This window comes from Microcaecilia unicolor, chromosome 2 (assembly GCF_901765095.1).
Source record: "Microcaecilia unicolor chromosome 2, aMicUni1.1, whole genome shotgun sequence".
NCBI lineage: Eukaryota > Metazoa > Chordata > Amphibia > Gymnophiona > Siphonopidae > Microcaecilia > Microcaecilia unicolor.
Window position 1 is genome coordinate 272,585,005 of NC_044032.1, and position 22,320 is coordinate 272,607,324.

Genomic DNA, 22,320 nt, shown 5'->3' on the forward strand with positions numbered 1-22,320 from the left:
AAACCTTTTCTGCAAAGAAATATTTACTTATTTATTTAAAACATTTATTTTCTTGCCATGCAGACCAGATGAGTCCAGGACCTGTGAATTTGTGTCCCTCTACCAGCAGGTGGCGAGAGAGAATACAACATTATGCTGTGTCTTAGCTCAGACATTTCAGTAGGTGGTGGATGTTTGCTATGCAGCTTCTGGTTTGGATTTTGCTTTTAACTTCTGACTAGTTTACAGAAGTCAGAGGGTAGGACTGGTGAATTTCTGTGGAGAAGGACTGTTGATATTGCAGTAAAATGGGCCCTTCAGGGGTATACCAATTGGTGCAGGGTCTCTCCCCATCCCCAAGGTTCTCCATTTCTTATGCCTTCTCTGTTAAAGAATAACACTTTCTGACAGAAGGAAAGAGACTGAAAGGAGAGCTGGGGTTATTTCCGAGGAAGTCTGTTGGTAAGAGCTGCGTTCAACCTTCCCCCTAAACCCACCTCTCCTCTTCCCCTATTCTCTGTCTCTGTGGATAACACTCTCATCCTCTCTGTCTCATCAGCTCGTAACCTTGGGGTCATCTTTGACTCCTCTCTCTCTTTCTCTGCACATAAGACTTCTAAAATCTGTTGTTTCTTTTTCTATAACATCACCAAAATTCATCCCTTCCTTTCTGAGCACACTACCAAAACCCTTATCCACACTCTCATCACCTCTCGCTTAGACACCTGCAACTTGTTTCTCACAGGTCTCCCACTAAGCAATCTCTCTCCTCTTCAATCTGTTCAAGACTCTACTGCACGCACGAGTAATATTCCACCAGTGTCGCTATGCTAATGTTAGCCTTTCCTTTAAGTCACTTTGGCTCCCTATCCGTTTCTGCATACAATTCAGACTCCTGTTATTGACTTACAAGTACATTTACTCTGCAGTTCCTCAGTACCTCTCCACTCTTATCTCTCCCTACACTCCTCCCCGGGAACTCCATTCATTGGGTTAATCTCTTATCTATACCCTTCTTCTCCACTGTGAACTCTAGACTCTGTTCGTTTTATCTTGCTGCACCATATGCCTGGAATAGTCTTCCTGAATCAGTGTGTCAAGCTTCAGCTCTGGCTGTTTTCAAATCTAGGCTGAAGCTCACCTTTTTGAGGCTGCTTTTAACTCCTAACTTGTATTCTTTTATTTATTTATCAATATTTCAATCATTAAACAAGCAAAAGAATACTACTTGTACAGAAAAGTATGATAGCATAAAGCATATAGCAATATTAAATAAAGCATTAAAGAAATAAGAGAAAAAGAAACATTTTCCGTTAATCATACTTAAGTCCACAAATAGACTCCAAGATTCCAATCCTAACTTATATTCAGTTGTTCAGTACACATGTCTGTCTTATTCCCACCTTATGTAATTCCTTTATCCCTTATTTACCCTGTTTTTCTGACTTGATTAGATTGTAAGCTTTGTCAAGCAGGGACTGTCTCTTACATGTTCAGTGTACAGCACTGTGTACATCTAGTAGCACTATATAAATGGAAATAATAAGTAGTAGTAATGGTAAGTGGACTTTTTGTGTGCTCTGAGTATTTCTCTGTCTCTAGTGCATAGTGATGGTTGGACCACGCAGCTTATGGACTGTTTGTCTAAGGCAGCTCCTGACCAAGTTGGAGAACTGTGCGTCAGTTAAGCATAGGGGAACGTCACTTGAGGTTTTAAAAGCTCCATCCCCCCCCCCACCCCCACACACACACACAATTGAATTGGACTTGGAGCAGGATGATACTCGGAGGAGTCCGAGTTCTTCTCCCCCTCCTTTGTTCACTACTGTTTTCTCCTTTTCCCCTGAAAGGGGTTTAACTAATTCAATGGGAGGTTGTTTCCTCATGTCAGTACATCATGCTGCAATACTGGTTAGTGGAATGCAGGTGGGAGTTTTCCTATTTTTCATATAATCCTGAGAGAACTGGTATCAGGGGACGAGTGTTTGGGTCGGCAGCAGAGCTGGTTTCAGAGTGGTTAGGCCAAAGCACCAGCCTTTTCTGCTGGCTCAGCCCGAGCACCTGAGGTCATTTTTAAGGTACATTTCTGGATGCAGCTTCCTCTCCCCCACGCTGGTGTCTTTTTCATTAGGCAAACACAGGTGGGTAGGTGCTATTTGGAAAGGTTTGTTCTCGGACAAAAGCAAATCTGGAGAGGTTCTCCAGACTGAGCTTGTAGCCTGTGTGGTGTATGTGGAGTAAGATCAGGCACTATTATTTCTTTAGCCTTTTTATTGCCACTTTGCATTAAAAAAAAAAAAAAGTTAGGCATACTGGGTTCTTTATCTTCCTCTTTTTCTCTCTCGTTCTCTTTCTGATAGAGAAATGGGACATTTCATGAAAGCTGTATGTCTACCCTCGGGCATGGCAGAGCCTGCACAGCTCTAGCTCTCTGAGTTAATATTTCAGCAGGTGGTGCCATATGCATGTCAGAGCTCCTCTCTCTTCCCCACTCCCTCCTGTTTCTTTATACTTACCCATTCTTTTTAATTCAAACATTAAGTTTTTTTCTGACAATGTAATTTATTTGTTCATGTTACCCTTTGTCACAGAAGACCTAGCACCCACCTGGGGCTAACACTGTGGCCATCTAGAGAGTCTGTTCCGGCACTTCTAAAGCCCACCTGTGCACATGCTTTACTCTGGCATACCCTTTCCCCCACCTGCTGGGTTACATTTGCTTCTGGGCAAGTTTCCCACCTGCAGCTTAATTCCCCAGTGGTTTCTAAGGACACTGGGGCCACAGTTCCAAGGGTCCCATAGTTCCTAGAATGCACCAAACTCGCAACAGGATTGTGAAGAATTACAGAAGGACCTTACGAGACTGGGAGACTGGGCGGCTAGATGGCAGATGACGTTTAATGTGAGCAAGTGCAAGGTTATGCATGTGGGAAAAAAGAACCCGAATTATAGCTACGTCATGCAAGGTTCCATGTTAGGAGTTACGGACCAAGAAAGGGATCTGGGTGTCATCGTCGATAATACACTGAAACCTTCTGCTCAGTGTGCTGCTGCGGCTCGGAAAGCGAATAGAATGATGGGTATTATTAGGAAAGGTATGGAAAACAGGTGTGAGGATGTTATAATGCCGTTATATCGCTCCATGGTGCGACCGCACCTTGAGTATTGTGTTCAATTCTGGTCGCCGCATCTCAAGAAAGATATAGTGGAACTGGAAAAGGTGCAGCGAAGGGCGACTAACATAATAACATAGTAGGTGACGGCAGAAAAAGACCTGTACAGTCCATCCAGTCTGCACAACAAGATAAACTCATATGCATACCTGACCTTGATCTGTATCTACCATTTTCAGGGCATAGACCGTAGCAGTCTGCCCAGTACTAGCCCCGCCTCCCAACCACCGGTGCTGCCACCCAATCTCTGCTAAGCTTCTGAGGATCCATTCCTTCTGAACAGGATTCCTTTATGTTTATCCCACGCATTTTTGAATTCCGTTACCGTTTTCATCTCCACCACCTCCCATGGGAGGACATTCCAAGTATCCACCACTCTGATAATTGCCAATTAGTGTTCATTATTGCTTGTTAAGTGCTGGCATCAATGCCGACTAAAATGATAGTGGGGATGGGACGACTTCCCTATGAAGAAAGACTAAGGAGGCTAGGGCTTTTCAGCTTGGAGAAGAGACGGCTGAAGGGAGACATGATAGAGGTATATAAAATAATGAGTGGAGTGGAACAGGTGGATTTGAAGCATCTGTTCACGCTTTCCAAAAATACTAGGACTAGGGGGCATGCGATGAAACTACAGTGTAGTACATTTAAAACAAATCGGAGAAAAACTTTCTTCACCCAACGTGTAATTAAACTCTGGAATTCGTTGCCGGAAAACGTGGTGAAGGCGGTTAGTTTGGCAGAGTTTAAAAAGGGGTTAGACGGTTTCCTAAATGACAAGTCCATAAACTGCTACTAAATGGACTTGGGAAAAATCCACAATTCCGGGAATAACATGTATAGAATGTTTGTACGTTTGGGAAGCTTGCCAGGTGCCCTTGGCCTGGATTGGCCGCTGTCGTGGATAGGATGCTGGGCTCGATGGACCCTTGGTCTTTTCCCAGTGTGGTATTACTTATGTACTTATGATGGTAGAGAATTGGGTTACATCCGAGAGCACAAGATCCAAGATGTGTCTAGCAATGTGCTGAGTTAGAGCTATGCCTTGAAGAAAGGAGGCAAAATCTCTAGTGAGATGATTTGACAGATCAACCATAGAATATTGAAATTGCCTAAGAAGATGTATGTGGAAAATAGATGGTAATGTGCAGTAATGTCCTAAAGTTGTAGTAAAGTGGCAGACATAGAGGAGTACTAGATGCCAGTGCTTAAACAAAGTCTAAGCAGCTCCAATGAATTAGTAGATAGAGTTCATTTTTGGGAGTGACAAATGATTCGAAAAGATCCCAGTCAATTCTCCTGCCCTCCTGTTTTCTCGCATGTTATAACAGTAAGAGTACCCTGTTGGAGAAGCCTAAGTTAAATATGCGGCGTCTGTTTCTCAGTAAGACAGAGAATCTGTATGTTATAATTACAAATAGGGTCTGTAATTGATACATTTTTAGTGTACAACACTGGCCATTAAGAAGCCTAATAGGGACTGGGTTAGGCAAAGTGGAGGTTGAAGAGTGCAAAGGAACAGATATTAGGTTTGAGAAATTTCTTACCCTATGATAGAGAATATTCCTACAGGTATAAGGTCTGTTGCCCTAAATCACTGGAATGGACGATCCAGTGGTCATCAGTGGAGAAGAACAGGGAGGTATGGAAATGATTCCTGGAAGCAGGGAGAAAACCCCCCCACAATATATTGGCAATAATAAGGTGTGCACGAAGGAGAGCACAAAGGAGCATATTGTGCTCAGGTGTGCGTCTGTGGGGTGTGCTACAAATAAAGCTTAAATTTAAAGTTGTTGGCTACTAATATTACTTTTGTGGGACAGCGTCAAGAGAATCAGCGTCACATTCATTAGTTTCTCTGGATGAGAAACTGGTCGACAGATGTGGCATTTAAGTCTGGTCTCGACTTCTGTTAAGAGTACCTTTTTTCTTGGTGATAAGCTTGATAAGACTGTTAGAGGCTAAGCTTCATAGACCTAAATCTTCTAGGGCCTCTGCTACTAGTAGACAAATTTAAAGACCTCAAGTTCTATAGGCCCAGTAATTCTAACTCTATACAGTGGCCTTGATTTCAAAGAAGACAGTCTTCCTTTTGTTCTGACAACGGGTCAGGCTTTCAGAAATCTCTTACAAAAAATGCATCTAGAGCTATCTATTGATGGTGACCAGGTTCACTCCTTGATGTTGGTGATAGGAGGACGCCTTATGGCTCTGTCCAGGAGTCGACCCAGATAATATCAGACCAGTGGGTACTGGATATAATTAGAAAAGATTACAAATTTGAACCTTCCTTTCGTCTGTCCCATAAGTCCTGGACCTGTCTGGTATGCATGACAAGGAAGGAGAAATGAGATTTTATATGCTAACTTTCTTTCCTTTGTCACACCAGACGAGTCCAGCTATCCACCCTTATTTGTTTCTACTACTACTACTAATTATCATTTCTATAGCTCCAGAGTTTTTATTTTTGCTAACTTCCTGTTTCTTTGGTTGAGCAAATATTTTTGCATCATGATCAGCAACTGTTTTCCTCTGCTTTGCTATCCAGTAATGAATTTCCGAGCTGCATAAGGTTTTATTAAGGCACAGCAAAAATCTGTACTCCTATCTCCACCTGCTGGTAGGTAGACACAAACCCACAAGTTCTGACTTGTCTGGTGCGACTAAAAGAAAATTAGCAGGTAAGATCTATTTACTCCATATCTCACCTACAAAAGCCATTCAGTGCAGTTTCTTTTTTTATCAAATATTTCCTCAAATTACTCCTGAGACTACCATCTTTCACTCTCATCCTATGACCCTTGTTTTAGAGCTTCCTTTCCATTTAAGAGGCCCACCTTCTGTACATTTATAGCTTGGAGATATATTTAAAGGTTGTTTATATCGTCTTTCTTTCAAAACTTGCATATTTAGATCTGGTCTGTCCCCATGTTTTACAAGTGCAAAAATTTATGCTGTGTAGTTTTGAGCTGAAACACTAAGGCCCTCATTAGACTAGGAGACCCAACTGCATGTGTTTTGTTTTAATATGCATAAATTACATTTGCATGCTTATTTAAATGGAGAGAGAACACATACAATGTTGTGTTGCCAGGTTTGTAGTTTTTTTTCCTGATCATTTTTGCTAAAAGAGATTCTGAAACTGATTTGAGAGAAATTGGATTGTGCGGGCTTTGCTTATATTTCTTTTATATTGTCTTAATATTTTAGAATTTTTTTGGTCATTTTTATTTTTTTCTGTTGGCGCACTAAAGTGATGGCCTGCTTTATTGTTCTGCACATTTGCTTGCTTGCCTTTACTGCAGAGGACCAATCTAATTATTATATGTTAGACGTTTTATGAATACACACAGAATCCAGCTTCCTTGCAAAGAGAAACTATTTCTGAATTACATTTTTGAGTATCTCAGGGCCCTGTTTACTAAGGTGCATTAGTGTTTTTAGTGCACCTACACTTAGTGCGCACTAACCATGTAGGCGCCTATAGGGATACTGTAGGCATGTACATGGTTAACGCACGTTAAAAATGTTAATGCGCCTATAACACTGCATAGTAAACAGGGCCCTTAGGGAATTATCGCTGTACAAATTGTCATAGCAACAAGAAAGATGAACCAGTAATTTTGCCCTAAATAGTTTCTATCCTTTGAATAAATGATTTTTCATTGCTACCACTTGTTCATTTTCTTTCTGTAGAAGTAAAGTAAGTGAACTTACAACAGAAATGAACAAACTGAGGAAGGAAATAGACATGTACAATCAGGAGAATTCTGTCTATCTGTCCTATGAAAAGAGGTAAGTGATACTATGGTTGATATTTTCACATTAAACTTATTAAATTATTTTTTCATTTGATAAAACTGTAATTTAATGGCCTTCTGTATGGTACACTAAACTGTAGCCTATATAAAACTGATACTTTATCCAGTTTAATTTTTTGGCATGTAACATTGTTTGTAACAGACTGTTTGGATTTTTTTGTCTAGGGCTGAGTCATTAGCTGTTGAAATCAAAGAACATCAAGGTCAGCTAGCAGATTACAACATGGTATGCATTTCATTTCCACATGTTTTTTTTGTGAAGTGTCTGATTAACAACAGCTTAATTTTTATGTAGTATATAGCTTTGCTGTAAAATGGGTGCAGAAGTAGGGATATAGTGATATGTCAGAAAATTGAGTTTGATATCAGGGCTTAGTTTCTACCCCTTAGGCCAGTCAGAGCAGGAGTGGTTCTGGTGGCAATATCCTTAGCATTTGCTATAGTGGGGAGGCAGTCCCAGCTATCTCACAGCAGCAACACCTTGAGGGTAATTTTATAACAGATCATCTAGGTTGGGAGGCCAAATATGTGCATATTTTGAGACTATTCTATAAAGACGCATAGAGGGGCATTTTCAAAAGGATGTCCAAGTCAGAACGTCCCAAATGGACATCTATCTCGCAGGTGTTTTGAACATAATAAGCCTGTTCGAAAATATGTGAGATGCACATCCTTGTACTGGAAACATCCAGCATGAAGGTCCATTTCACAAAGTGAAACATCAAAATTTTGAATGGGGTAAAATAAGGCACATGGGCGTCTGTATAGCAGCATTCTTTGAAAATGGCCACACAGATGTCTCTGCAGAGCAGAGGGTCAGCCTAGTGGTTAGTGCAGTGGACTAAACCAAGGGATCCAGGTTCAAATCCCTTTAATTTTTATTTTTTTTTAAATTGTGAGCTTTCCAGGAACAGAAAAATAGCTACTGTACCTGAATGTACACCACTTCAATGGCCTTTCAGGCTTGCAGGTGTCTTATATATTTAGGTATAATAGGTAAATTTCTGTTTCTGGAGGGCTCACAATTAGAAAAAAAAAGTTGAAGTGGAATTTGAACCTGGGTCCCTTGGTTTACAGTCCACTGCATTATTCACTAGGCTACTGTTCATTCCTGCTCTGTTCAGAATTCCCATAATACCTGAAGCTGTCATAGTCTGCTATCCCCTTTCAGTTTCACTTTCAGGGGAGAGAGAGTGGGACAGCAACCAAGGAGGTTAGATTGAGAACAGGAGATGGTACGAGGCTATCTGTCCCATTATGTGAGTTGAAGTCAGTAGGTGGAGCATGCTGGCAGTAGGCAGAGTCACAAGTACACCCAGAACAATAACAAATGCTAATGAAAGCAGTAGTAAAAGATTATTAGAAATAAGGAATTGCCTATGCATTGTCTATGTGTAAAAAGTTAAAAGCTGTGCCAGTTGGATAGGCAGTGCCTTAAAAGGTGGAGGACAAAAGATTTTCTTATTTTTACTGATTTGACAGCTTTTTAATTAATTAATTAATTTATTTATTTATTTATTAGGATTTATTTACCGCCTTTTTGAAGGAATTCACTTAAGACGGTGTACAGTAAGAATAGATCAAACATGAGCAATAGGCAATTACAGCAGTAAAAATATTCAAGTAACAATACAAAATATGGCATGGTATACTACTTGCAATGACAACACAATACGTAATAGAACATTTTAAGGCAAGGTTGTAACATATAGATAAGTAAGAAAGTAGGAAGAATTTGAAAGTAAGGTGACTAATTTGAAGAAAATTGCACATGAGGTCAGAGAGATGGTTAAATATTATCTCAGTTAGGCTAGGAGTGGATAAACAATTTATTTGAGAGCGTCCCATATGTAGATATAAATATCATGAAATCAAAACTGAATATCACTAAAACAGCTTCAAAAATTATTGTAGCTGGTGGAAACAGCACTAATAAAGGCTGTATTTTGTGCTTAGTTTTCTACACTGGTTCTATACAATACAGTAATACATGGCCAAATTTCAGTGAGGATATCCTGTTTACTGATAGGTTCATTTTAGCTGTTGTTGTAATCTGCCTTGGGAAGCCTGATGTTACAAAGATTGGAAGTAAAATTAAACTTTCCTTTCATTGGGGCACATGGAATCGCATCTTCACCTCGTCTCTTTTGTACAAATGGATTATTCTGTTTTGAGCTTATTTCAGGGACAAGTTGATTTCATAAGTCAAAATAATAAAAATAAATATGTTCTTTCATGCAGATCTCTCATTTGCTTAAACATAATTAAATGGGCTATAAGCCCCTAATGCAGTCCATTGATTTTCTTATATTTTGGCCTTGTGATGACTTATACTGTTCCAAAACTGGAAATACAGTGAGACAGAGTAATAGAATTCAGTAACATCCAAAACTTATTAATTAACATAATTGTGTTCGCATTTGGGTAATAACTGAGAAATTGCTAATGAAAACTGATTTGAAGAAGAAGTAAATATATATCACAGAACTGGAAAATGTTGGCACATTTAAACTGACTCTGGACTTCTGAATGAAGGTAGCTCTGCCCTCATTATTTAATATCTTTCTTTTAAATAGTAATAATAAACAATAGGAAGTGCATTTTTATAATATACCACTGCATTGTGTGATGTTTATGAGCCCTTGGCCCAGAGGTGGCCGCGTGAGAATCACCCAACCTCCTCTGGGTAGACCGAGTCCCCTCAGAACTAAGAGTACTCCCAAGAACTGGACTGGACCACAAGTGGAGATGAACTGAGGCAGCTTTATTAGTATCAAAAAACACAAGACTACAAGGGTAGCCAAACGGCACAGAAAGGAAAACAGGCAGCCTAGCTATAAAGTCTAATCTAGCTGCAGCAAGGCAAATATAAAACATAGATTAAGGTAAAGTAGAACAGCCTAGCTGTATAGGGAAATCAAACATAAGCAGCCTACCTGCGCATCTCAATATTAGCAAAGCAATGCAAACATATGACATACAGTAGAACACAATAGACTAGGCAAAGGGCCCGCCCTAGCAGGACAACGACAAACAGGCAATACTTGGCTGACAGTAGTAGCAGTTAAGAAAAGGGTTCATTCTGTCAGTATGCTCAGATGAGCCGTGGAACAACTGCAGCAAGCTCCCTCAAAACCAGAGTGGAGCAAAAGCAAAGGGAAAAGAAAGAGTCTCTTGAGGACCTGCACTGCAAGTGGAGGCAAGAGCGGATCACCGCTCACAGAAGACTAGGGATGTCACCTAAGTCAAGCAACCAGTCACTGAGGTGCCCGAGCAGAATGCTCCCAAGGCAAGCAAGATAAATCAACAAAGCCCGAGCCGACGATCCCAAAGCAAGCAAGGTGAAGGAGCCAAACCTGAGCTGATGCTCCCAAGGCAGAATATTCAACGGCCCTGCACAGCACTCAAGGGCCAGGATCAGCCCACGCGGACCCCTCTGCTCTCCAAGCACCGCTCCCTCACCCAGAGATACCTCGAGACGTGGCCTCAGCCGCTGCACCTGCAGCACTCCCCGTCATCCAGCCCACACAGTCCCAAACACAGCAGAAAGCCACTCGCTGCATACAGCGACTAAGGACTCACGGTGGGTGAATGGAATCTCAACTGAGGCACAGGAGGCTCTGGACTCACAGGCTTGGCAGCAGGCTTCACTGGACCCAAGCAAAGATTAAAGCTGTAGACAGAGCTATTACTCCTCAGAACTATCAAGCTTGAAAGCAGGCTTCACAGAAACACAGCATTAGGTGAAAGCTGTAGGCCAAGCTTTACTCCTCAGGACTCCCTGTCTTGGAAGCAGACTTCCACTGGAACGCAGCATAAGGGAAAGGGAAATGGGACTTGATATACAGCCTTTCTGAGGTTTTTGCAACTACATTCAAAGCGGTTTACATATATTCAGGTACTTATTTTGTACCAGGGGCAATGGAGGGTTAAGTGACTTGCCCAGAGTTACAAGGAGCTGCAGTGGAAATCGAACTCAGTTCCCCAGGATCAAAGTCCACTGCACTAACCACTAGGCTACTCCTCCACTAGGAGAAAGCTGTAGGCAAAGCTTCAGCCACAGCCTCACAAAGAAACAGAGTTGGAATTAGCAGAGCCCAGGCAGACCTGGGCCCCATCAAGAGTAATTGCCAGAACCCTGAGCACATTCAGAAGCCAGCTTAAGAAGTGCTCAGTACTGATGACATCACCAGCTTGGCCTCCACCACTCTACATTGACCTCACAGGTCACTGACTGGAACTGCAGGTCATTTTAGAAGGTTTAGAAGGAGGAACAGGGCACTGACGAGTGCCCTGATGAGCAAGGCATGGACGCTGCCGCCGCCGACCATGACACATTCCACAAAACAAAAGGTGCAAGTTCCCACAAACCATGTGTCTCTTTTGATCTCGTTACAGGAAAAAAAAAAGATTTTAAATGCTCCCAGGTTTCAACCTAATTCATTTTTAATGTGGGATATGACTGCCATCAATATGTAAATAAATAGATAGATAGAAACTCTGAATGTGGAGCACCTGATTCTCATAACACGATGTCTGTTTTAGTGGCCCTTTACCAGGAGAAAAACATCTGTGCACGAACATAACATCTGCTAAGGTGTCCCTATAACCATCCCCCTCCAAATGACACATTGATTACATGGAGGGGCATAATTAAAAGGGATGGCCAAGTTTTGCTGAGGACGTCCTCGCAAAACGTCCTGGCGAAGGGGCGGGGAAACCCATATCAAAACAAGATGGGCGTCCATCTTTCATTTTGATAATACGGTCGGGGACGCCCAAATCTTGACATTTAGGTCGTCCCTAGAGATGGTCGTCCCTAGACTTGGTTGTTTCTGATTTTCGGCGATAATGGAAACTAAGGGCGCCCATCTCAGAAACGACCAAATGCAAGCTCTTTGGTCATGGGAGGAGCCAGCATTCGTAGTGCACTGGTCCACCTGACATGCCAGGAAACCAACCAGGCAAATCTATACAAAACACTATTGCTACACCAGCGACAAATATTTAAAAGGAGAAAACCCCTCAGAACCTATTGGACCACTAGTCCTAGGTATACAACAAGCCAAAAAATGGCCGTTGATAGTTTCTATCATGGGGGTTTTAAGATTTCTCCAGTTTTGTTTCTTATCTCTTTTTTTCTATCAATGTGCTTTTAACGTGCAACTACTGTGCTTCAAAAACTACTATTTCAAACTGGCAATCAATAGATGACTTTAGAAAAAGAGCCCATAACAGCAAAACAACATTCTGTTATATTTCAAGGAATAGCACTTAACTTTTGTCCAACGGTGCCACCGTTTCACCGTAAGTGGCTTCCTCAGGGACTTTGATGATTATTCTCTTCGCTTTGGAGGGCTCACATTTACCACCACAAGTGTAACAGGTGGGGGGGGGGGGGGGGGGGGGGGAATGGGCCTGGGTCTGCCTGCCTGAAGTGCACTGCAGTACCCACTAAAACTGCCCCAGGCACCTGCATACTGCTGCGATGGACTTGAGTATGACATTTGGGGCTGGCATAGAGGCTGGCACGACATATTTTTAAAGTTGTTTTTTGAGGGTGGGAGGGGGTTAGCGACCACTGGGGGAGTAAGGGGAGGTGATCCCCGATTCTCTCCGGTGGCCATCTGGTCAGTCCGGGCACCTTTTTGTGCCTTAGTCGTACGAAAAACAGGACCAGGTAAAGTTGTCCAAATGCTCGTGAGGGACACCCTTTTTTTTTTCCATTATGGGTCGAGGATGCCCATGTGTTAGGCATGCCAAAGTCCCGCCTTCGCTACATGTCCGACATGCCCCCGTGAACTTTAGTCATCCACGCGACGGAAAGCAGTTGGGGACGCCCAAAATCTGCTTTCAATTATGCCGATTTTGCGACCCTGTGAGAAGGATGCCGATCTTCCGATTTGTGTTGAAAGATGGGTGTCCTTCTCTTTAGAAAATAAACCTGATAGTAACACAGTAGATGACGGCAGAGAAAGACCTGGATGGTCCATCCAGTCTGCCCAACAAGATAAACTCATATGTGCTACTTTATATGTATACCTGACCTTGATTTGTATCTGCCATTTTCAGGGCACAGACCGTAAAAGTCTGCCCAGCACTAACTCCGCCTCCCAACCACCAGTGCTGCTACCCAGTCTCTGCTAAGCTTCTGAGGATTCATTCCTGTTGAACAGGACTCCTTTATGTTTATCCCACGCATTTTTTAATTCCGTTACTGTTTTCATATCCACCACTCTCTCTGTGAAAAAATACTTCCTGACATTTTTCTTGAGTCTGCCCCCCTTCAACCTCATTTCATGTCCTCCCCGCCTTCCCGTCTCCGGAAAAGGTTTGTTTGCGGATTGATACGTTTCAAATATTTGAACGTCTGTATCATTTCACCCCTGTTTCTCCTTTCTTCCAGGGTATACAGGTTCAGGTCAGCAAGTCTCTCATACGTCTTGTAACGCAAATCCCATACCATTTTTGTAGCTTTTCTTTGCAGCACTTCAATTCTTTTTACATCCTTATCATGACACAGCCTCCAAAACTGAACACAATACTCCAGGTGGGGCCTCACCAACGACTTGTACAGGGGCAGCAACACCTCCTTTCTTCTGCTGGTCACACCTCTCTCTATACAGCCTAGCAACCTTCTGGCTATGGCCACCGCCTTGTCACACTGTTTCATTGCCTTCAGATCCTCAGATACTATCACCCCAAGATCCCTCTCCCTGTCTGTACATATCAGACTCTCACTCCCTAACACATCTACTCCCTAAGTGCATCACTTCGCATTCAATTTTATTTGGCAAACATTAGACCATTCTTCTGCAGATCCATTTTCATGTTTTCCACTCCCTCCAGAGTGTCCACGCTGTTACAAATCTTGGTATCATCCGCAAAAAGGCAAACTTAACCTTCTAACCCTTCGGCAATGTCACTCACAAATATATTGAACAGAATCGGCCCCAGCACCGATCCCTGAGGCTCTCCACTACTCACCTTTCCCTCATCCGCGTGAATTCCATTAACCACCACCCTCTGGCATCTGTCTGTCAACCAGTTCCTAATCCAGGTCACCATGTTGGGTCCATTCTTCAACCTGTCAAGTTTATTCAAGTTCCTGTGGGGAACCGTGTCAAAAGCTTTGCTGAAATCTCAGTAGATTACATCTATAGCACATCCTGATTCAATTCTCTGGTCACCCAGTCAAAGAATTCAATGAGATTCGTTTGGCATGTTTTACCTTTGGTAAAACCATGTTGTCTCGGATCTTGCAACATATTGGCTTTCAGGAAATTCACTATCCTTTCCTTCAGCATCGCTTCCATTACTTTTCAATAACTGGTGAGGCTTACCGGCCTGTAGTTTCCAGCTTCTTCCCTATCATCACTTTTGTGAAGAGGGACCACATCCGCTCTTCAATCCCACAGAATCTCTCCCGTCTCCAAGGATTTATTAAACAAATCTTTAAGAGGACCCGCCAGAACCTCTCTGAGCTCCTTCAATATCCTGAGGTGGATCCCATCCGGTCCACCTTTAGATTTTCAAGTTGTTCATACACACTCTCTTCTTTGAATGGTGCTATATCTGCTCCATTCTCATATGTACTTTTGCAAATCAACCGTGGTCCTTCTCCAGGATTTTCTTCAGTGAAAACAGAACAAAAGTATTTGTTTAGCAAATTTGCTTTTTCTTCATCATTATCCACATAGCAGTTCGCAACATCTTTCAGTCTCACAATTCCAGTTTTAGTCTTCCTCCTTTCACTAATATACCTGAAGAAATTTTTGTTGCCCCTTCTTACATTTCTAGCCATATGTTCTTATGCTTGCGCTTTCGCCAGACGTATCTCTCTCTTGGCTTCTTTCAGTTTCATCCAGTATTCCTCTTGTGTTCCTCTTCTTGAGTTTTTCTGTATTTCATGAACGCCAACTCTTTAGCCTTTATTTTCTCAGCCACTTGCTTTCCTTTTTCTCTTGCTTTTATTTACATAAAAGGTTTGTGGCTATATTTATAGCTCCTTTCAGCCTGGACCACTGCTGTTCCACTTCTCATATGTCCTCCCAGCCCATCAGCTCCTTTCTCAGGTATTCCCCCATTCAGCATGGTTGAAATCCAGGACTTTGAGTTTTGAGTGCCCTCTACTTCAGCTGTTATATCAAACCAAACTGTTTGATGGTCACTGCTGCCCAGGTGGGCACCCACTCGGACATTTGACACACTATCCTTCATTTGTGAGCACCAGATCCAGCATCGTTCCCTCCCTCTATGTATGAAAAGTTATTCCGTTTTTATATTTCTTCTGTGTACATCTGTATGCTGCACAAGCTGGCATATTTGAAAATATGTGAGATTAAATAAAAATGCTACCAACAATAAAGAACAACAATGTGGATTCAGCAGCTCATAGGTTTGTTTGCTTTGTTTTGAGTGTACGCAGAACAGCAGCTGTGTGGGGAAGGGGAAACATGGACTAACCTAATTGGCTTCAACTTTTTGATGTCATGCTGTCTCCTGTTCTCAATCAAACCTTTTTGACAGCAACCACTGGGAGATTAAGGAGGTGCCTTAATTCCTCCAGTGGACAGATGCTCAATCAGAGCACCTTTCTGTAACCTGGACTTTCCTGAAAGAAGTCTAAATTTTAGTCAGGGATGTTTCTTCCCCTTCCGTAATTGCTTTTGGATGTCCAGATTTTCAGGCCCTCCCTAGTTCTTGCAAGAACACACACCCTTGCTATTTGGACATACTGCAGTATTCGACATCCCTATTTTGCCTTTGAAAAATTGGGATTTGGATGTTTCAAGCATATGGGTGTCCATTTCAGCCTTTTGGGGTGTCCACAGAATCCTGTAAAAATAGATGCTAAGATGCAGCTGTGTACATTTATTCCAGCTTTGGAGCAGTTGTAAATGTACTTGGCTGAAGTAAGCGCATAGGTGTGCTTTTTATATAACCTGTGCTCCGCCCAAATTCCATTCTTGGACATGGCTGTGGCTGGAGTTAATTGGGAGCTGCTGCTGGACTTTCATGACGTATGCTACATTTTCAGTGGAAATGAACAGTTACAGAAATATTAAAAAAAATAAGAATAAGAAACCAAAAAGTCTTGGTTATATCAGTCTATTTACCCCTCAACAAAATACTTTGTGGTAGTTCTTTTTGTAGCAATAATAACGATGAGTTGTTAAGGTTAATGGGGCAATTCTATAAACTAGGCATTAACAGGTACAAAAAAAACTTGCTCTAACTCCCAGCAAGACCTCTAATTCTGCCAGCCCCCAAAGTCGTCTCCCACCTTTCATTTTCTCTCCCCCCAGGCACACATCCTTACCTTTTATTCTTTCTTCTCCTCTACCCAGGTATCTTTGGATCTCTCTCCCACCTTCCCATGGCACACCCTCAAGCTTGATGTTCCCCCACATCAGTAGCATACTCTCACCTTGTTCCCCATCTTCACCCCTATGGCACAGTCTTAACTGTCTTGGTATCTGTGGACTGCAGTCGTCAAGAAGAAAATGAATATCTTCAAATAGCAAGATTTGATCATATGTTCTATCATGCTGAAAGGTGAATCTTCTCCCCAGTCCCAGGTCTATGACAGAGTGGAACAGGTTTTCTGCTGAGATCTGCTTGTACGTGCACCATCAGCTTTCTCTTGTTTTTTTTTACAAATTTCCATGCCCAAGCTACTGCAAAGCATCTCTATAACATAATGCTGGTATCATCATGCTTTACTGTAGGAATGGTGTTAGCAGGGGGAGGTGCTGGGTTTGCTTTTTACTACACATATCATTTAGCTCTGAGACCAGAAAGTGCTACTTTGGTCTCATCAGACCAGAAAACTGTCTCCCACATGTATGCAGTGTTCCCCAAATCTTTCTTTGCAAAAGGTATATGGCACATTATATGCTTTTGTCTTTAGCAATGACTTCCTTCTTGCCACCCTCCCATACAGGCCATATTTGTGGAGTAATCTTGAAATACTTTAACAGACAGTATTTTCTGGTTTGTCAGAGACCTCTGCAGTTCTTTTCATATAATATTAAGACACTCCGTTCCTTTCCTTAACATTTTCCTTAATCTAATGTTACTGACTTTGGCTTGATCAAGACAATCTTTTGTAATGCCAAACAGTTTCCACTTTATGATGGACCTCGCAGTGCACAAGGAATATTCAAACACTGACATTTTTCTATAGCTAATCTGTATTTTTTGAATAACTTGATCCTGGAGTTCTTTTGCTAGATACATATTTGACATTTGTAGTACTGTGGTTGAGGGTGTGGCATAGAGCCCCAACAAACATGGTCACTCAGAGTAGTGAAAGTAATACAAAAACATTTTATTTGTATTCACAAGTATGTAAACCTGTTTACTTTACAGACTGGTTAAGTTCATGTACCATTCTTCCTTCAGCCCTTTCCCTGGCAGGGCCCCAAAGTTGCAGTGCACTCTTCTTGACTTAAAGGTTAATCATAACTAGGCCTGACTCTGGTCTGCCCTTAAGGATTAGCAGTTCACAAGGTTCCAAAGTAAAACTTGGTTTCTCCGAGAACTAGGACATTGTTTCTCACATATGTGTGATGTCATCTTGTGGAGCCTGATGCGATGCCTCCCAGCATAAAATCTCTTTAAGAGGCCTTTGGCAGCGTCCCACCAATCATTCGCATGATCGCCATTCAGATTTCTTCCCACTTCATGAAAGACATACATCCCTTTCAGAGGAACTCTTGTTCCAGGATTGTTTTTAGGGACATGATAAATCTGCCCCATTTCTTTTAGAGGCTGAGGCTGAGTTCACTGCAGAAACTTTGGACCTCCTGTAGTTCGATTATCTCCCTAAGGAAGATGTGACAGTGTCCATGCACAGAATTCTTAAACAAATAAAGGATGAAGATGTGTAAGACCTCTCTCTCTCTCTCTCTCTCTCTGTACAGTAGGTGAACAAGAAGGTTAACTGTGTACAGAGTTCAGAAGGCTCTGGGATTCCAGAAGTTACAAATTCCTTCTCATTTAATTGTGGTTGAATCTGCTCTAAAAAGGGCTAAGAGTATGAAGACTCACTTCTGTAGTGCCCTTGGGGAGGGAGTCTGAGACCTTGGAGTGTTTCTTAAAAATGTTTTCAGAATTCTGTGTAACAACCCACATAGCTTCATACCAGCTGTACATGAGCATGCAATTGTGGGAACATTTGTGTACATTGTGGCAGAGTTTGCTGATACTCTCCCTAGGGGAAGACCAACAAACTCGGTCTAGCAGCCAAAGAGCATGAGTGTAGAATATACAGGGTCAAAGCAACATGATATGGCATTGAGAACCCTAGCAGTGGAGATTGGTGTCTGCGTACTCACATGGCTGCAGGCCTCAGACCTCAAGCCAAAGGTACAGGAGAAGCCGGCAGATGTTCTGTGCTGTGGAGAGAATCTCTTCAGAAAAAAGGTGAAAGAGGCTGCAGACCCCATCACTCTGGTTTTGGCTGGGGAGATATTTGGGATTTTTGGGCCCTATACTGTCATGGATGAGAGCAAGATTCCTAAACTGTTTGGGAGGATCGAGAGGAAGGAGGATACCTAAAATGCCTCTTGAAAAAAAGAGGTCAAATCAGGAGTGAGTCTGGAGAGAGTTCTAAGCATGTCGGAGTTCTGTTTGAATAAGATAAAACAGCACTCAGACATGCTTAGAAGCGGTACCAGAAGGAAAAACCAGACTGGAGTGAGGGTTCAGGTAGGCGACACACAGTAGATAGTGTCACGGGCCAGGACAGAATTCAGGCAGGCGACAGGCAGAAGACAGTGTCAAGGTCCATGCTTGGGTTTGGGCAGGCTGCAGGCAATATACAGTGTTGAGGTCTGGGCTTGGGTTCAGGCAAGCAGTAGACATCATCATGGTCCAGTCTTGGGTTCAGGCAGTAGACATTGTCAAGGTCCAGGCTTGGGTTTGGAAGGCAGCAGGCAGTCGACAGTGTCAAGGTCCGGGCTTGGGTTTGGACAGGTGGCAGGCAGTATACAGTGTCAAGGTCTGGGCTTAGGTTCAGGCAGCCAAAGAAAAAGGCAAACAATGGCAGACTGAGGAGCCAAAACCAACAGTAGTTGTAACTGAGGCCCTGAGAAAAAGACTGAGCTGACTTAAGTGCCGACTGCGTCTGATGTCAGGAAGTGCCCTCACACGAGAGGAGGCGTGGCAGTCAGAAAGAGGAGCAATGGGGTGAGCCACGTGCCCCGCATCTGTCCCGGCATGAAGATGCACTCCTGAGCCGACCCGCGGGAGCATTGCCGGCCCCGGATGCTGCGCCCGACACTCTTCCGGTCCGAAACACCGCGCCCGACGGTCCTCGCCTGGACTGTGTCTCGGGCTCAGGTAAGGGTTGTGACAATGGCCTTTGCCTGTTGCAAGGCTGCAACTTACCATTCTCTCTTTTATTTATTTTTAAATTTTTTTAAAGGACAACCTGTAGCTTGGGAGTTCCAGATGTATCATCATTCATTTATCATTTATTTATTTTTCTATACCGTTACTTAATTGCATACACAAACCAGAACGGTTTACATTCTCTAAAAATACACACAAACTTTAAAATAACCTACAGGAACTCCATTTCTTTGACAGGAAAGCATGGCAAACCAAAAGCATCCATTCTAAGAATAAAAACAACAATAAAACAATCCACTCATAACAGATTTATATGAACAAACATATGTTTTTTTCTGCATATACATTCTGCCCCTGTTTCCCTTTTTTTTCATCCCAGATTACTTTCAAATGTATTTTGGAATAGGTATGTTTTTAGAAGTTTGCGAAACTTAACATACGACTCTTCTAATCTGATAATTTTTGGAAGGCAGTTCCAAAGAGCAGGAGCTACATAGAAAAAAGCTGAATGTCTAGTAGATTCCCATCTAGCCTTTTTTGGTGATGGAATTATTAACCTATTATCAGGCTATGATATCCTGTTTGTCCTTGGAGAAAATGTAATTACTTACTTGTAGCAGATATTCTTTGAGGACAGCAAGTTACATAGCCTTACATACCCTTTTCTCCTCTACTTTGAAGTATTCTGTAAGTTGCATACTTGACTGACTAGGACTCGCGTGACCTAGCCAGGTGGAGGACGTATGTGTAGTGTAGTTCTCCAGTGGTTTGTAAAGTTGGGGAGCGTTTCTGCATGGGCTCCATTGGAAGGCATTATTCAGATGTAAGGCTGTGTATCCTGCTGTCTGCAGTGAATACCTGCTACAGGTAAGTAAGTAACTATGCTATAGTGCCTGTCACAAGCTAAGACTGTAGGCTGGTAAGAAGAAGATTGTACTATCGAGTTCAGAAGATACAATGTGATTTATTGGCAATATAAATATGGTGAGCAAAGCATGTCTGATCATACATCTCTTAGTAGAAATGTATTACTAAATATAACTGTTAGCAGTGAAAAACTAATAATTCTTATTTAGTATATACAGCTTTCCCTAATAAAAATAAGTGAAGGGAGAGTCACATGATGCTATGCTTGGGGGAAGCCGCTGAAACCAGCTTCTCCCACTACTTTCCTTGAAATCCTGAGATTGCATATGCCTCAAACCCCCAAAAGCAATATGCTATTGTGTAAACTATCCTAGAGCTGGGCGGTAATGTAGCCAAGTGTGGTCTTAGTGAGATGGTGGTAAAAGCCAAAAGAAAGATCAGGAGCAGGCCTGATTCATGAAGGACAAGATGGCAGCACCTCATAGCCTCGTAGGCCAGACCATTAGCTTGACGTGGGTGGTGGAGGTTGTTGCAGAGGTAACATCAGTACTCTGGGATGAACACCATCCGTTCCAGGAGATTTGTTACTCTTCAGTTTGTTAATTGACTCATTACATCCTCCAGGTTTATAGAGATTTCATTCATTTTAGGTTGTATTGTTCAACTATATATGTTTTTGTTGTACGCTGCCCAGAATATGATGGATTTTGCGGTTTAGCAAGTAATGTAAATAAATAAATAAATAAGTAAATAAATAAAATATATAAGTGTGTGCTTCCAGGAATTCCAAACTTTCCATAGTCTGCTATTGAGGTAGACATTGGGAATTCACTGCTTGCCCTGGGATTAGTAGCATGGAATGTTGCTACTGTATTTGGGTTTCTGCCAGGTACTTGTGATCTGGATTGGCCACTGTTTGAAATAGGATATTGGGCTGGATGGACCATTGTTCTGACCCAGTATGGCTATTCTTATGTTTTTATGTTGATAACACCTACCCACATAGATTCAGGGAGAATAAAAAAAAATAGGCAATTCATCTGATTTTGCATGACAGCAGAGGAATTCCATCTCTAGGCACATGAATTAAAATGATTATTTTTAACATATGTTACTCCAGAAGCTTGTATAGCTTTAGCTTTTAGGTGTGTGACTCATTCTCAACACGATGTTGTCCACTTGGAGGTGTCAACATTAGATGACTAACAGGAGAGGACTCTAACGACAGGACTATGTGGTACTTGTATATTTTGTTCAATATATTCACAGTTAATAGAAGTGTAGGTGTTCATACCCTGATGGCTGCTACATCAACACATGAATTGCCATTCCAGCAGTGTGTTATATGTTATCTGCTGTCCCTATAAAAATCTGTATGTGGTGAAAATAACTTGTTTGGATGTTTATGTCAGGACATAAAAGCTGCCTAAAATTCTAAGTGGTAGAAAGCTCTTGTTAGTACAAAATTGTGCAAACTCAAGGACAGAGATTTCATTTTTAAATCTTTGTGTATACTTTCTGCTATGTATTTTGTACCTGTACCCATTCAGGCGCAAAGTATGTGAGCAGAAAGGATTTGTGTTTTGCATGCTGCAAATGTTTTCAAATGGAAATTCCACAGGGAGTTTTGTTTTGAAAATGAGCTTGTGGACCTGGGGTATAACCTGCTGGCCTGCATTGAAAATTTCCTTCCCCATATATGTAAGCTTCAAATACAATAAGTAGAACAGATCCTGCTGCTGCAGTTTAACCCATTAGTGCCCAACGTTCCCATATGGAATTTTATTATTTATTTATTTATTACATTTGTATCCCACATTTCTCCCGCATAGCAGTAGGTTCAATGTGGCTTACAGGTTCCGGAGAGGAGAGTACCAACTCCAGGAATATATACAGAGTGGAAAAAAGAGTAACAGTAGGTGCAAGGAAGCTGATAAGGTTCCGGAAAAGAGCATACAACTCTGGGACGAATATATAGTAGCATATAGAGAAAAGAAATCCCAAGGAGGCTGATAAGTCTCAAGGGATGGTACTACAGCTTCTAGTGAGCAATACAGAGTTGGGAACATTGGGCACTAATGGGTTAAAAATGGTTATTAAATAAATGGCAGAGTTTGTGT

General features: G+C 42.0%; 1 protein-coding gene across 1 annotated transcript in view; it reads left to right on the top strand.

Moving 5' to 3' along the window:
• Positions 1 to 22,320, top strand: part of IFT74 (intraflagellar transport 74) — a 291,121-nt gene that overhangs the window by 34,594 nt on the left and 234,207 nt on the right. Inside the window, exons 5-6 of the mRNA XM_030194172.1 lie at positions 6,849 to 6,947; positions 7,139 to 7,199. Coding sequence (XP_030050032.1) covers positions 6,849 to 6,947; positions 7,139 to 7,199 — 160 coding nt within the window. The remainder of the gene's footprint in view (positions 1 to 6,848; positions 6,948 to 7,138; positions 7,200 to 22,320) is intronic.